Consider the following 15,656-nt stretch of genomic DNA (forward strand, 5'->3'; position numbering starts at 1 on the left):
GTAAACTTGTAGCAGTGTTGTGATAGTCACTATCAGTGTTCAAACTATTCAAGCCTGGGGAAATAGTTGTCTAATGGATATTTTCCGAGGGATACATTGCTGAATACATTTTGAAAGTATACCGGATTGTATTACCACACAATTATTTTGGAAAATACTCCAAGACAAAGATGGGATCAAAACGAGACGTGTCTCCTCCAGCACCGGTAAGTTATTTGACTCTAAGAGTATTACGGCTGGGCAGTGGGCATGGATTACGTAGAAAGCTCAAATATGTACATTTTATTTAACTACAAGTAATACATTGCCTGTTCCACACCACATTAAATATTGTTTCGTATTATTCGACAATTCTTATTTCATCTCACATTGCGACAATACTCTGGGCTGACAACGTCACAAATATGTCATTTTCACAAACGTGCCTAGCTTTGTACTACATGTTTCGTATTATTGCGTTAAGGCCAATCGAGGTTTCAAGGCCTCTACAGTGGAAATACTGCCGTAACTATACTTTTTTTATTGATGAATTAACTCTTAGTTAGGAGCACATAATCTTGATACTCAAAAAAAACATCTCACTGCTCTATGCGAACGATTAGAATTAATACTCGATTTAAATTTGAGCGTACTCGGATCACTGTGCCAAGCCCTAGCTGCAATATTCACTGCTAAAACAAATTTATAAGCCGTCGATTTATGCAGTCACACTTATCCCTATTCCCTTTTGAAGGACAATTCCTCTTACATAACTCTTGAGCCAGTCCAATTATGACAATAATCTGCCTGTTACTCCATCCAGATCATATTGTTTGAAAATCAATATCCTAATACTTCCACTCTCATATTCATCTCATCGCTACAATATTTTACATTGGGGATATACTCTTTCTGTATTTCCACTTAAACATATTTCAACAGTACTGGTGCCTTTACTTGTACTATTTTACTATGCAACACAATTATTGCATGTGCAGTTGGGCACTGTATGTACCATATCTGTATTTGTTCACTGTAACTCAGAGTCAGGACCACCCTCTCTGAACTGAACTCCTAAAAACAGGCTGAAGGGCTGCTATGAATTTTTCTACCGCACCGTCAGAAATTGAGTATCCTCTCTATAACTGCAACCATCTCCATCTTTACGACTTCTTTCCTTTTATCGGATTTGTGGCATTTTTGTTTGCGACTTGCAATGCTGTCTTTGTTTTGCTTCCATTTTATTTTTGACTAATTGGTTCCCAATTTGTGTCAGATCAGTAGAATAGAAGGCTATCAGATATTGTTGTATGTTGTCATGGCTGACTAATCAGACCAGTAAAGCGAAATGTCGGTACCTAATCTAGTTTATGAAGTGTTCTGATCTAATATCTAGTTTTCCTGAAAATGTTATAGTAACTGAACTTGATTTTTGTTGCATTTCTGTTTGTTTTGGAATTTAATTTGATTAGAAGTTTCTGTCCAAAATCAGTAAATCTGATCTGGTTTTTAAAAATTGTATAGCTATAATTCTAATTCTAATCAAATTTCAAAAAAGCTGAACATGTTTTAGCTGTCAAGCTCTACGTCATTGGGTGCTGTGCAGAGTTGAGCACAACTTATGCAGGCAGACTACCGTAAGATATGCCAATGTTTGTTGTACAATGTACATTCCAGCTTCGTTTCGGTGATCGTCCACACCGCGCTACATCCATATCCAGTTTGGCCTCGTCCAGTGTCGCGCCAACTAGCATCATGGGGGAGCTGACAGACGAATCGTTAAGCGAAGAAGATTTCGATGGAAATGAGGAAGCTGCCGACCGCAAGCAGGTCGACCGGTATGGATTTACCGGTGGGAATCAGTACACGGATGCTAGGTAAGTGTGATGTGCATTGTGCACTGAGTATGAGCAACTGAACATGAGCATGAGCATGATCATTAGGATTGTTCAGAAATAACTTTTTATTCAAATTTCACTGGCTATTCAATGAAATTGTTAGTTAGGTTGGCTAAAAAAGCGCTACATCCCAAATTTGGCACGATTACAACGCGTAGCAGCGAGGCTACAGGAGTTAGAAGTAGTGAATTCAATAGAAAATAATGAAATTCTTTTTTCAAATTTCACTTTCTTTAACCATGAAATTGTTAAGTTGTCTGAAATCACGACTTGTAACAAATTTGGCTCAATTCCAAACGGTAGAAGCAAAGTCATTGCAGCAGAACATTTTGGATTTGAAAAAAATAGTATTTACGGTGAAAAATTGTCTCAATATTTATTATATAACTACTCACCGTAAATACTGTGAACATTGACAACCTCACTTCTACTGATTGGAATGGAGTCAAATTTGGTATGCATCGTATTTGTAGACAGTCTAACAATTTCATGTGATTGTCGGAATAATTAGAAATTGAAATTTTTTTCATTTTTTTTATCATAACAAATTGAAGATGTTCTAACTCCCATAGCTTCGCTGCTACAGGTTGGAATTGAGCCAAATTTGGTGTGTTTTTTTAGCCAACCTAACAATTTTATCGAATAGCCAGTAAAATTTGAAGTTAAGTTATTTTTTAACAACCCTATGTTGATTTTTCAGCTGTGATTAAACTATTAACTGTACAGTATATCGAATTTTAATTTCCATACCGCTGATGCCGAATTCGGCAATAAGATTGTCGGCATAGGTCTTACAATGATCAGCTGACTAGATGACTTCATGGTTGCATTGCTGGCTACCATTTCGCCGGATTAGTCTCTCACATTTTGAAAATAAACTTCTGTCTGTCTGCCTGTTTTCAATTCTCTGCGAGTTGCTAATAATAATCATTGATGACAAGTGTCAGTGGAAAATATTTGAGTTTATGTCAGTATGAGAATATTATTCAATTGTATATCGAATTTTTGTAGGCCTACCTCCTCTTTTCTATACTGTAGGATTGTAGCTGCCAAACCGTCATTCTCGATGATTCTTATTGAAATGCTTCATTTTGTTAGCATGCTACTTTAATCTAACCCCAGCTTTCATTCCAAGAAGTCATGTAAGCACTCTATGCTCATATTTCAGTGGGCTGCGCAATATTGTATCTTGGTTCAAATTCCAACATCTCAATTGGATGCGAATTTTTTTCAAGTTTTCAAATTGTACAAATTCTATGAATAATGCTATAATGATAAGGTAGTGTTATTAACTTGAGAATACTTTATTTGATTGTGGAATATGTGGAATATAGTCAAGTCACGCATTATGGGGACATCTATTTTCAGCCATCTTGTGTTGTCTGTGGAAAAGTTGCGTTACCGAGAGCAGAAATGGCTTTCCATGCTGAATCATTGGGAGTCGTGGATGTCTGGAAGATTTTCCCAGGTATCTGTTATAATAGTATTCATATGAAAAAAAATGTGAAAATACAAGGGGTCAAAAACTGCAAAGTGGAGCAAACGCCCATCTCTGACTCCAAACAGACTTTTTGAAAAGAGGTTGCACTGTGCTCACAGAATGAATAAATATTTAAACAGATAAATTGACAGAAGCATATATGTATGTAATACTTGAACAGGTAGATGATGCATTACCCATAAACAGTTTGCAATTATACAATAGCCTACGTTTTATTCAAAAAGTTGACGATTGAAAAAATTGAAGTGCATTTCAGGCTAGTCCCATCAAGCAACTAGAAATATATTGAAATATATTGAAATATATTGGTAGTGGTGTATTTCATCAACACGACCCTGTCATGCCCATCAAGCAACATACAAAGCCATGCTTGTAGCGTGAATGGTTTAAGTCACGCATTCGCCTTGCTAACTTCCAATTTTTAGCGACTGTATTTTCTTTTAGTGGTCGAGAACACATATCCTTTGTGTATATTTCCCTTGGCATTGTACCGTCGGAGATTAGTCATGCCGGATTCTCTTTTAAAATGTTATTTCTTTAAAGGTAAAGAATAGGTGTCGAAAAGGTATCCCTCCTTCTTTGCGGGGTCGTGCTTGGCAGCTCTTATCCGGTGGCAAGACTCTATGTGATCAGAATCCTGGGAAGTATGAAGTAAGTCATATACTGGTTGGTCTATCACACGCATGGAAGATTGGTGGAATTTTTTTCATGTTTCTTGAATCTGTGGCCATTCAGAGATGTAAGCACAAAATTCTCCGGTGCAGTATCCAAATTGATCTTCATTTTAACCTAAATATATGGCAATACCATGCCTACTCTCACTCAAAATGTTATTAGGTCTAGACACAATAGAGTACCTGAGTGATTCAGTTCTGAATCCAGCATTAGGCTTGCAGTTGAGTATTTGATAATCACTCATTATGACGTGACAACAGTATGAATGATGAGTTCAAATGTGTGCCATTTATGCAAATCACAAAGGATATAACACCAGTTCTATGTCATGTTAAAGGTAGATTGGTATTTTGTCGAGCACATCTATTTCATTGCACTTTGTGACAATGCTGTGGGTTGATCGCAACAACACAGATATGTCATTTACACTAATGTCCGTAGCCTTGTAGGCTATGGTATAAAGTTTCAAATTGGAGCTGTATAAATTCATAATGCCAGTGGGGTTTACGGTTTATTGACTTTCATAATACTCGTCTAGGCCTACGTGCTTGATTTGTGACTTGACATCAAATTGAAGGGTATTGGAGGATAATTATATTTGATTAGGCAAGTTGTAAAATAAACACCGTTATGTGTGCCATGCTAATAATGTCACATAGCGTACTGGTCACTGAATTGGAACTATACATATACTAAAAAGATATCCATAATGTAGGTGGCCGTGTAGGCTACACGCTACAGCTGTAGAATCCGTTTGCAACTATAGTTTCGTAAGGCAAGCCATTTCTATTTCATGTGTTGTAAAGTTAACTTTGATTGAGCCATGCATGATTCACATCATAAATGACTAAACCACTCCTTACTGGATATCTTTAGACGACCACGGTTGCATTTTGATAGTGCAGCATACGGTTATTCATGGGCTGTTTCACAAACAAGTCGGCAGACGTCATTTGCGAATGAATGTGGGCTGATTTAGAGTGAATCAGCGAGTAAGCATTACTATATGCGACCGGGAAGGCGTCTCATGTGACATGCAAGCTCAAGAAATGATTGCGCCTGAAATAACATACAGACATCGTTTGTCATCTAGCTTGTAGATGTTGGAAAATTGTATGTGACGTAATATTTACCTGATGAGTCTTGTCAAGATGTGACATTGTGTTACCATATTTAGGGCTGGGTGAAATCAAATAGGTTACCTAGCGTAGTATGTAATTGTCACCACACAAAAATTACCAAAACAGGTAATTTACAATTGCACGGTCACCAGGAAAAAGATGTCCGGGCTCTGTCCGAGCAGACTTGAACAACTAGATAATTCTAGTTGGCAAATTACACTAATTAGAGTGGAATGCCAGTAATATAATTCTCATCTAATTTGTGAAATCAGGGTTGTAATGACTCGAGTCATGATTTTCTGATGACTCGACTCAAGTCATTTTCGCATGACTCGAACCAAGTCATATGACTCGAGACTCAGACAACCAAGACCGACATTTCGTTGTAATTTTGAAGAATAGTAAAGTTACCACACTATTGGTATATCGTCTCTTGGCACTGGTACCGGTACTTGGAAATGCGACCAGAAACTGCTAAAAGTGGGGAAAATGAGTTATAAAAAGTGGGTTAACAAGACTTGAACTGGAAACTGACCAGTCGACACAATGACTTGGACTGGGACTCAAGTCATAATACCATGACTGGGACTCGACCCTCTGATGGCTGACTTGGACTCGGACCTGACTCGGTGGTGAATTGAAAATGACTTGACTTGACTCGAGTCAAAAGTACAAAAGTGAGATTGACTTGTGACTCGGAGCCTTGTGACTCGATTACAACCCTGTGTGAAATGTTTTCATGCTCTAATTCCAATTCTAATCTAATTTGTGAAATGTTTGTATGCCCTCGTTTTACTTCTAAATTTAATTCAATTTTCAAGGTTTTGCGAATTCGGTTTTTATAATTATAATTCGGTTTTTATAATTATAATCCAACTCTGCATAACAACCCTTCCCATATTTACGGAAGAATCATCGTTTTAGGAATTTTTGAAGAAAGAAGCCGACCCGAATTGCGTCGAAGATATCGAGAAAGACCTGCATCGACAGTTTCCGTTCCACGAAATGTTTGTCCAAAAAGGTGGCACCGGTCAGCAAGACCTCCGGGACGTGCTGAGGGCTTATTCCGTGTATAACAGAGAGGACGGTTACTGCCAGGCGCAAGCGCCAATAGCAGCTGTTTTACTCATGCACATGCCGGCTGAAGTGAGTGCGTGTCGTTGCTATTTTGTCGTGACACGGCGTATACGGTTTCAGTTTCTTACTGATTCTATGTGTAATGTATCGTATAGCTAATTATTTTCAATACATGGTTATTATGTTTAATGTTGTTTCTAGAGACTCTCGGAGGCAGATTTAGACAACTAGATAATTCTAATTCTATTCTGATTTACAAAAACTGTGTAGCTTTAATTCTAATCTAATTTGGAAAAAGCTGTGTAGCTATAATTGTAGTTCTCGTCCAATTAAAAAAACGGCACCGTCATTTATAATCTAATTTAGAAAGGCGGGAAATTTTCTAGTCGTCCAAGTCTTCTCGGAGGTACAGAACTTGAATATACAATTTAATAATATATTCGTATTGAAATAAGCGAGGATACCAAAATCTGCCAATGTAGCTTGTGCCAACAAGAGTTTGTGTATGATCTAATAATAGTACATTGAGCTTAAGCCATCTGTTTCCTTGATTATTCGATTTATTAGTGCCAGTGACGTGATATTTGGTGATACGGTTGTTGATATACAATGTTCTTTCCAATTCTCTACTAGTTGCTGACGAGTGAAAATATTCGGGTTTATTTCAATATGAATATATCTTTATCCAATCGAATGCTGTTTGTATATTCCGAAAATGCCAGAATAACGCATATGACAAACAATATCTTATATATATCAGAGCACTTTATGACTTTGTCATTATGTCTCATTTTCAGCAAGCGTTCTGGTGTGTTGTGGCAATGTGTGAGCACTATCTGCAAGGATACTTCAGTCCTGGCCTGGTGAGTAGCAGTATTATGAATTCATAGTGACTTATTCGCTGTTGACATAATTTTTTGAATATCTACTGTTGAATCAAATGGTATGCAGACAAGGTTTATCATTAAATTCATATTTTAGGCGTAAATTGCATTATCTTTCTTGTACATTTGTATGTATTTTTGCAAGCACATGCAACTAGCGATGCTTATTCAGTATTCACTTTTGTGCTGTAAACTTTGTCTTTGTGGCAGACTATGATAACTAGATAATTTTAGCTGCTTAATTGGAGCAAATGCAGGTTATCTAATTTGGAAAACATTATGTTGCTATAATTCTGATCTAATTTGGAAAAAATGAAAATTTCTTTGTAGCCTGATGGCTTACCTATGGAATCATAGTAGTCCAGAGCATAGGCGCCGAACGCTAATTTTCCTTAGGCATGCGAGTTCGATGACGTCACAAAGGAATGACGTCATGATCCGACGGAATTGATAATTAGTGATAATATAGCATCAATTCATGAGGGTTAAGTGCCTGCATAAATGCCGATTATGCAATATCTTCGTGTTAAGCGCGTATTATAAGCTTGTCAACGAGTCCGGAAGCGCTGTCAATTAGCGAGTCCCTGATCGCTAACGAACAATTAAATACGCTGCTTATCAACGCGTATTACGTAACCTCGGCGACGATTTGCGCAAGGCAAAATGTCAGAGTTGTTATGGAATCTGTTCTATAATGGCACCGATTTCAGGTTGTTCAAGCCTTTCTCGTCTTTTACAACTCAAGCCTTGACAGTTGACACACATCTTCTGATGGTTATGTTTAGGTAATAGCGGAATTCACTTACGCATGCACGGCGCACTCACAATCGCACATGTCTGCGGACATTCGATGTCATTCAGGTCAGCGGTGTCGTTCTTTAATTACAATCGCTAACCAACAAACACCTAACGGCATTGTCACCAAGCCATCGAAAGATTGGAGCTAACGCATGCTAGGCTCGAGAGAAGGAAGCCAACGCATGCTCGGCTCTAGACGCGATAGTTGGCCAGCGATGATATCTTTCGTGCCAGGCCTGTTGCAGATGCGATTGTGTAGGCAAGCGATAATATCGTGTGCGCCAATGCAGATGCGATAGTGCAGGCAGCGATGGCACCGGGCCTACTGCTGATGTGATTGTTCATCATGCTCAAGCGAGTTTGTTTGTTTTGGGGTATTTATGGTGTTTGTCGACTACTATGGTCATTTACACCAGGCCGATATTCTTCTTATTTTCCGTAACTGCCGACTTATAGCACGGCCCACCTCTAGGCTTTTGTAAGACACCGCTGACGCGGATGAGGTGGCGAGGAGGAGCCTAGGGCTCAAGCGAGTGAAACCAGGCTTGTCGGAGACGCGATAAAGCAGGCAAGCGTCCCAAGCGATGATTGCCGAGCGCACGGCAATCAATGACACAATTTCGCGATCATCTCAGCGGGAGATCGCGTCGCGTTACATTGTGCACAGACAAATCTCGTTAATTGGCAACGCGCTTGTAGCTAATTGGCCGCGCGCAACGGGTTACCTCGCTCACATAAGCGGTAGCAGGTAATGTCGTAAACGGAAATACATTGCGATTCGTTCTAAATAACACAATCGGGGTTTATGCCGATTCATGCCAAACCGAATTCTAGGCATGCCGCATGCCTAAAAAAAGTGTCTAGGCATGCCTGGCATGCCTTGCATGCCCAGGTTCGGCGCCTATGGTCCAGAGTGGATCTCTAGATAATTAGCTATGCATTGATTTTCTTGTAGGAGACTATACAAATTGATGGATATGTCATGCAAAGCTTACTTCGTAAAGTATCGTCGGTTGCTCACAAACACCTTGAGAAGAATCAAGTCACGCCTGTGCTGTACATGACGGAATGGTTTATGTGCGTCTTCTCGAGGACTCTACCTTGGACATCCGTGCTCAGGCTGTGGGATATGTTCTTTTGTGAAGGTAAGTCAGTTGTCTTGTTGATCAATAAAATGAATCTGTAAAATGATGATGTTTTTCATGAGTGAGAACTTCTCCAAATGTCCTGTTAAAGCAGTGCTTCCGTGTGATAGCAATTTTATAATTATATATACAAAGAATTTGGAATACAGACAATCTTGCATCCGGTGATTGGTCGAAAAAAGGCGTTACTCAATTTTTGGTATTTCTGTATAATTTTTGACTACCGGCATGAAAATCCGGCCTAGACTTGATCTCATAATGTCGAATATGCAAGCTCAACTTTTGATGTTCAAAACTTAGTATTTGGAATCAGTATTTACAGTAGGTAGAATGAATAATAACGAATTGAAGAATTTGCCAGGCCGTGAATACTGTTTCTTTTTTCAAATCCAAAATTTTGTAGGCCTACTGTAACCTCACTTCTACTGGTTGGAATTGCGCCTCATTTTGTGTGCAGCATTTTAGCCAACTTAACAATTTTATGAAATAGCTAGTAAAATTTGACGAAAAAAGTTGATTATGAACAATCCCGATAGGCATATACATATTATCTATTTAAATAATTTGATTTTTGATTCCTTTATTCACGGGGCTCACAATAAAACTTTTGTTATAAGTGGTTTGCGTACTTAAAAATGTCGGGAAGCGCTGGGTTAAATCATGTTTAAAATATTTGACAAGCACAATATTTTCAGAAGCGATTCAGTAAATGCATAGTTCAGTCTTTTGACAGTTACAATTTGGATATTGATTTAAAAGTCTTCGTTTTCTATTGAAATACTAAGATGCTTTGGCATTGTGGAGATTTCTCTGTAGCCGCAATCTGGTTCTATGCTAATGAAAAGTGGTCAGTAAGTGGTTTACTTCACGTTTGAAGCACTATTGAAGTACGGTGTATTTGCTGACCGAACCTCGGGCATGTTCTGACTATTCGACACATCTATTAGTTTAGAAACTCCTGTACTAAAAATGGGATGTAAATATATATATTACCTTTACTATGTCATGACTTTCTCTTTGGTGTTGGTTTTCATGAAATGCTATATAATACCTTTAAATTTCTCTGGATTTGAATGGACTAAAGTCACAGGCATGACAACAGCTTCAGATTGAAATTAAAGTCACTCTTGACACTTTAAAACCAAACTTAGATACCATAAATCGCCGAGGACCTTGTTTAATGCGAACAAGATGGCTGTACGATGACAATTTTATATTTAAATTCAATTTGTCTTCCATGCAATATGTCTATGAAGCTGTTTAGTATAAATAATGCACGATGCTGTCTCGAATACAGTAGTCAGATTCAATCTACACATGTGTAGGTTTTGAACTGATGTAAATACTTGTGTCTATGAAAGTTAGCTATTTGTGTGTCCATCACTGGTCTAGTATCAAAACTGATTTTAATGATCCTACGTACACATTTAGAAAGATTGCCTCAAACGGAAAGTAAGGAGCTTGTTGCAAGAGATCGGTAAATTTTATGCTTTCCCTGAAATGCTTTTAAAATTGGCGTGCTGTGATTGCTGTGAAATTGATAGCTCTACAACATGATATTAGATACCCAGTTGCGAATCAAAATAATGGTATCATAGGTGATTTTCAAGAAGTAATGTCTAAACGCTTGGCATGTTATTAATCATTAACTTCTCGTATGATCTTAGATATTTCGAATTGGCAATATTACAGAGATTAGGTCAAAGAGAGCCAAAAGGAAATTAGCAGTAAAACCAACTTTATCTGATACCTCAATCACTCCCTACATCAGATGTAAAATAGTTTGCCCATTTGTGGAGGCCTATTTTAAGCACATGACCATCAAGTTATAATGAAATTTGCACTTTCGGCGCGTGAATTAAACCATAAATGATGCTGTCGCTCGTCAATTCCAAGTAGCCGCTGACATTCCAGTGACATTTCAAAGATAGTTTTGCGGTGCTTAGCAATTTCGCCGGGATATATCGGATGTTTATAACACTAGACAGGCATAATTTGAATACATGTACCTATACAAGTGACATTTGGTATTATAATATTATTTCTGTCCTATGGATGTAACACAACATCGTTTATCCTACTGTTAGGATGGTGATTCTTTTCACACCCTATTTTATGATTCAAAACTACGTCAATATATTATCACACTTGTTTGCACGGAATTTTATATTTCTGAAAGGCTGGCGATCAATCTCGTATTCACAATACAGTTTAATCAGGCTCACGTGGTCATAAAATCTTGACTTGTCCACTTGAGCTATCCAAAAAGCATCTAACAACTACACTACCGGAGTATTGTTTCGCAAAATTATTATTCAGAATTTAAACATAGGCGTGTAATGTATTCTAAAGTATACTTTTGCAAAATACTTGACCAAAATAAACTTTTACTGTATTTGCCTTTTTAGTCACTTTTTCTGATCAGACTTGTACTAACTACTCAATTTTCACAATGAGCAACTAGAACCAGAACTAACGTAACTAAAACACAACTAACTAATAACTGATAATGCAAATTTCTGAATTGCAAATGAGCTTGAGCTGAGAAATGCATTTCAAAAAAACTGGGTTTTGAGTTTGAAATTTGCGGGGTTTCGACCCCAAAACTGCCCCCTGGCCATGTCACTGTTAGTAGCGATGACTCTGAGGTAGCAATGGCTGCAATAACATCACACAAAAAACCACCGGTTTCATGATTAACGCCAAACGACGACACAAATATTTAGATGCTCTACAATTATTTTTCTAAAATCCGCAACTAGAACTAGAACTACGGTACTCGCTTTTCAAAACTCACTAGAACTAGTCTGTTTTTAAAATCCACTACTAGAACTAGAACTAGCATTAATCTCTTTTCGAAATCCGCAACTAGAACTAACTTGCTTCTAATAGTTGGTATCGCAGAATTTAATACATTCATTGCATCGCCGTATTTTGTGTGACAGGAATTAAAGTTGTGTTTCGCTGCGCCTTGGTTTTGTTGAGAAACACGATCGGTACGTCGGAAAAAGTGAAGAAAACTGCGGGACTTTACGAGACCATGGAAGCGCTGCGCAAGCTCGATCCCGATATATTACGGGAAGAGAGGCTGATTTTCGAAGTAGGCTTTATGCAGGCTTGTAATAATTCGAGTGATGGAACGGGGTGTGTAATTTCAGTACTCGACTCGAGTCACTTGAATTCATACTCCATTCAGATTGGAGTACTCCAATCATTTTGCCCAAAACCAATTAATACTTCGCGTATCTTGTTGACTTGAATTTCACAATTCACAATTCAATTTATTGTGCTTTTTCAATAATAATAATTTTTTGATGTCTATCTGTTATTACCATGATCGTTGTCAGATTATCAACCTCAAAATCAGCGAACGAGACCTCGAGCACGAACACAAACTGCAGCAGATCAAATGGAAAAAAGACAAAAGCGCCGGGCCGCCGATCAAGACGTCCGGCAAAGAAGCAAAGCGTGTGTACAGGTACACGCCGACTTTCCACTCCACATCCAGTTCGTCCAAGAAAAACAAACTTAAGTCCAAGCAGGTAGATGTGTAATTGTTTTCTGCATGTTTGCATGTCATCAATTGATTTGATTTTCACAGCAACAAAAAAACTAATTTTGATGTTACAGGTAAACGGCAACACCAGACTCGTTAGAACTACCATTCTAGTTAAGTTGAGAATCAACTAAACACAGTTTGTTATGTACTTCTAGTTCTAGTTGTGAATTTTGAAAAGTGAGTAGTTCTAATTCAATTGTTCTAGTTGCGGATTTTGAAAAGTGAGTAGTTTTAGTTCGAGTCGCGAGCCTTAAACGTTCCGCGCCACTATTACAATTTTCCAGACCATAGCTACATTCTAACACTCTAGTTATCTAATTAATCTAATTAGGAGCGAAATTCCGCTAATCTAAATCTAATTTAACTGATGAAATGTTTCTTTGCTCTAATCCTAATTCAAATCTAATTTGTGAAATGTTTTTATGCTCTAATTCTAATCTAAAACTGTATAGTGCGTAACGAGCCACATTGCTGTGCAGACATTTACCAGTCTCATGTTTATGAGAGTCCTTATTTGATATGAAATGAACTTGATTCAATTCATTAATATTAATTTTAATCTCATTTGGAAAAAAATGTGTTGCTATTATTCTAATTCTAGTGTAATTTGGAAAAAATGTATCGCTATCATTTTGATCCTAGTCAACTGCCTCTGAGAAGCTCTTCAAATTTTTTTTCTTTCCAGAAAATCAGTGCAATAAGCGACAACTCCGTCGCGATCCTCATTTCGACCCCGGAAGGCAAAATAATACCGCGAAAGAAAGGGAAAAAGAAGAAACGCTACCAGGAGGACGCCGTGCAAAACGCGGCCATGAAACACACCGGTAACAAGCCGGCGGCGGGCCGGATCAACGGTACTCCGCAGAACTTTGAAAACGAAGTCAAGCTGTCGGATCTCAAGTTAGGCCGAGACTCGGACGCAGATAAAAACAATGACGTTAGTACGAATCGTGAAAATACGTTACCTTCGAACACGGCTAGGTCTAACTCTCCACAACAGGACAAATCATCTGCAAATAATGACCAATCTAGCAATGCTTTTTCGTCGGAACATATAAACCAAAGAGATGAGCTGACAGTGTTTTGAATATCTAGTATTAGTAATTATGGTTGGGCTAAATGGAGTATTAGTAATGCGATTCTGAATCGAATATCGGCATCGAATATTCGAGTATCGTGCATTATGGCCTCATAACAGTATGAAAGATGTGGAAAGTTCCAATATGTACCTTTTATGTAGGGTTGTAACCAAGTCGCAAGGTTCCGAGTCACAAGTCAATTTGACTTTTATAGTTTTGACTCGAGTCATTTTCAATTCACCACCGAGTCAAGTCCGAGTCCAAGTCACGGAGCGACAGGTCCAGTTGAATCATGGTGTTAATACTCAAGTCCAAGTCATAGTGTTTACCGTTCAGTATTGAGTTCAAGTCGGGTTCAACCAGCGTTGTAATGACTCGACTCGAGTCACAATTTTCTGAGGAATCGACTCGAGTCAATCTGTGTATTGACTCGACTTGTACTGGAGTCATTGCGCTTGTCTCGGACCAAGTCATATGACTCAAGACTCAGACGACCAAGACCGACATTTTATTGTAATTTCGATGAATAGTAAAGTAACCGCACTGTTGGTATTTCGTCTATTGGTACTGGTACTCGAAAATGCGACCAGAAACTGTTAAAAGTAAGGAAAATTGGCATATTATAAATGCGAACCATCGGATATCACCAAACAGAGTAGTAAAAAGTGGGTTTAACAAGACTTTAACTTCTGAATAGTCAACACAATGGCTTAGACTCGGGTCATAATATCATGACTGTCTGCTCGCTGACTTGGACTCGGACTTGACTCGGTGGCGAATTGAAAATGACTCGACTTGACTCGAGTCAAAACTATGAAAGTGAGATTGACTTGTGACTCGGAGCCTTGTGACTTGGTTACAACCCTGGATGCAACCAATTACGATACCAAGGCTTTCACAGCTGAAAATGCTCTCGAATCTGTAATTTCCGTAGATAAATGAACTTAGTAGCGAGGAGCGTATAACTTCACTACCTGATAACATCATCTTTTACTACTCGGCTTTAATCATAAGAGTTAATACTCGATTCAAATTCAAGTACTTGAATCTTTAAGCCCATCCTTATTCATAATATAATCTTTCATATGTCTTGATTATGTTTAGCTGCTGCGTTGACGCTTTTCGTTCAAACCGTATGTTCCATTTTGCGATTCCCGTGTCCATCCATGGAATAGTTGTGTTCTTTCGCTAATATTTATGTTGAAATATCATACCACGTTTGCAGTAGTCGTACTTGATTTACGTTATTTTGGCTAGTAAATCCGAAATTTATTTGTAAATCAGTCAGTGGAATCCTCATATTTTCTGGGATTTTGAAGGAAAAGGCAGGCCTATTTGGATTTTTCCTATTGTGAATAATGTATTCATGTTGAAATAAACCTGCCTATTTTCGGCTGACACTCGTCACAGCCAATTGTCAGCAATTATTAGCAGAGAACATCGTATATTGACGAGATTTTCGGGTATATTTCAATATGAATATATTACTCAATTGTATGCTGAAGTTTTGTATTTCCAAGATATTCCTCGCTAGGCCTATCTTGCCAGGTAAATAACTTCGTTTTCATAACCATTACAGTGAAATTGAAAGAATTAACCTTGAATATTATGTGATTAGATTTTGGTTATCTTGTTGGCTAATTCACGAATTGTTATGTCTGCAGTCGTTTGAAATATTATATATCCGTTCAATCCACGTTTATCGACAATCTGTGATTTTTCGATTTGTATCATTCTATTTATGCGCTGTACATAGCTGCTGGTATGGAAATGCTTGTGCGCCGGTGACTTTTTCTTCAACATGACTGTGTCGGTCAGTAAGGCAAGGTGTTGCCGTCGGAGATGTTGTTCTAATTTGGCGCCTCCCGTCAGAGCTGGGCTAGTAGAATATTTTCGGCATTTTTGAATTAGAATAAAGTTAGAATTAATGAATTTGCAAA

At 38.1% G+C, this 15,656-nt stretch overlaps 2 protein-coding genes across 2 annotated transcripts in view; both read left to right on the top strand.

Annotated features, from left to right (window-relative positions):
- The window catches only part of LOC145455728 (fibrinogen-like protein A), an 89,213-nt gene that overhangs the window by 57,626 nt on the left and 15,931 nt on the right, over positions 1-15,656 (top strand). The gene's annotated exons all lie outside the window — the stretch shown is intronic.
- LOC145456566 (TBC1 domain family member whacked-like) lies at positions 65-15,542 on the top strand. Its single transcript, XM_080334704.1, has 10 exons — positions 65-206; positions 1,657-1,856; positions 3,246-3,345; positions 3,922-4,029; positions 6,099-6,320; positions 7,049-7,114; positions 8,889-9,078; positions 12,024-12,178; positions 12,426-12,620; positions 13,323-15,542. The coding sequence occupies exons 1-10, from the start codon at positions 171-173 to the stop codon at positions 13,722-13,724; spliced, it is 1,674 nt and encodes a 557-aa protein (XP_080190830.1). The 5' UTR covers positions 65-170; the 3' UTR covers positions 13,725-15,542.

This window comes from Botryllus schlosseri, chromosome 14 (genome assembly GCF_051294905.1).
Source record: "Botryllus schlosseri isolate E-star chromosome 14, Bs_hap1, whole genome shotgun sequence".
Classification (NCBI taxonomy): domain Eukaryota; kingdom Metazoa; phylum Chordata; class Ascidiacea; order Stolidobranchia; family Styelidae; genus Botryllus; species Botryllus schlosseri.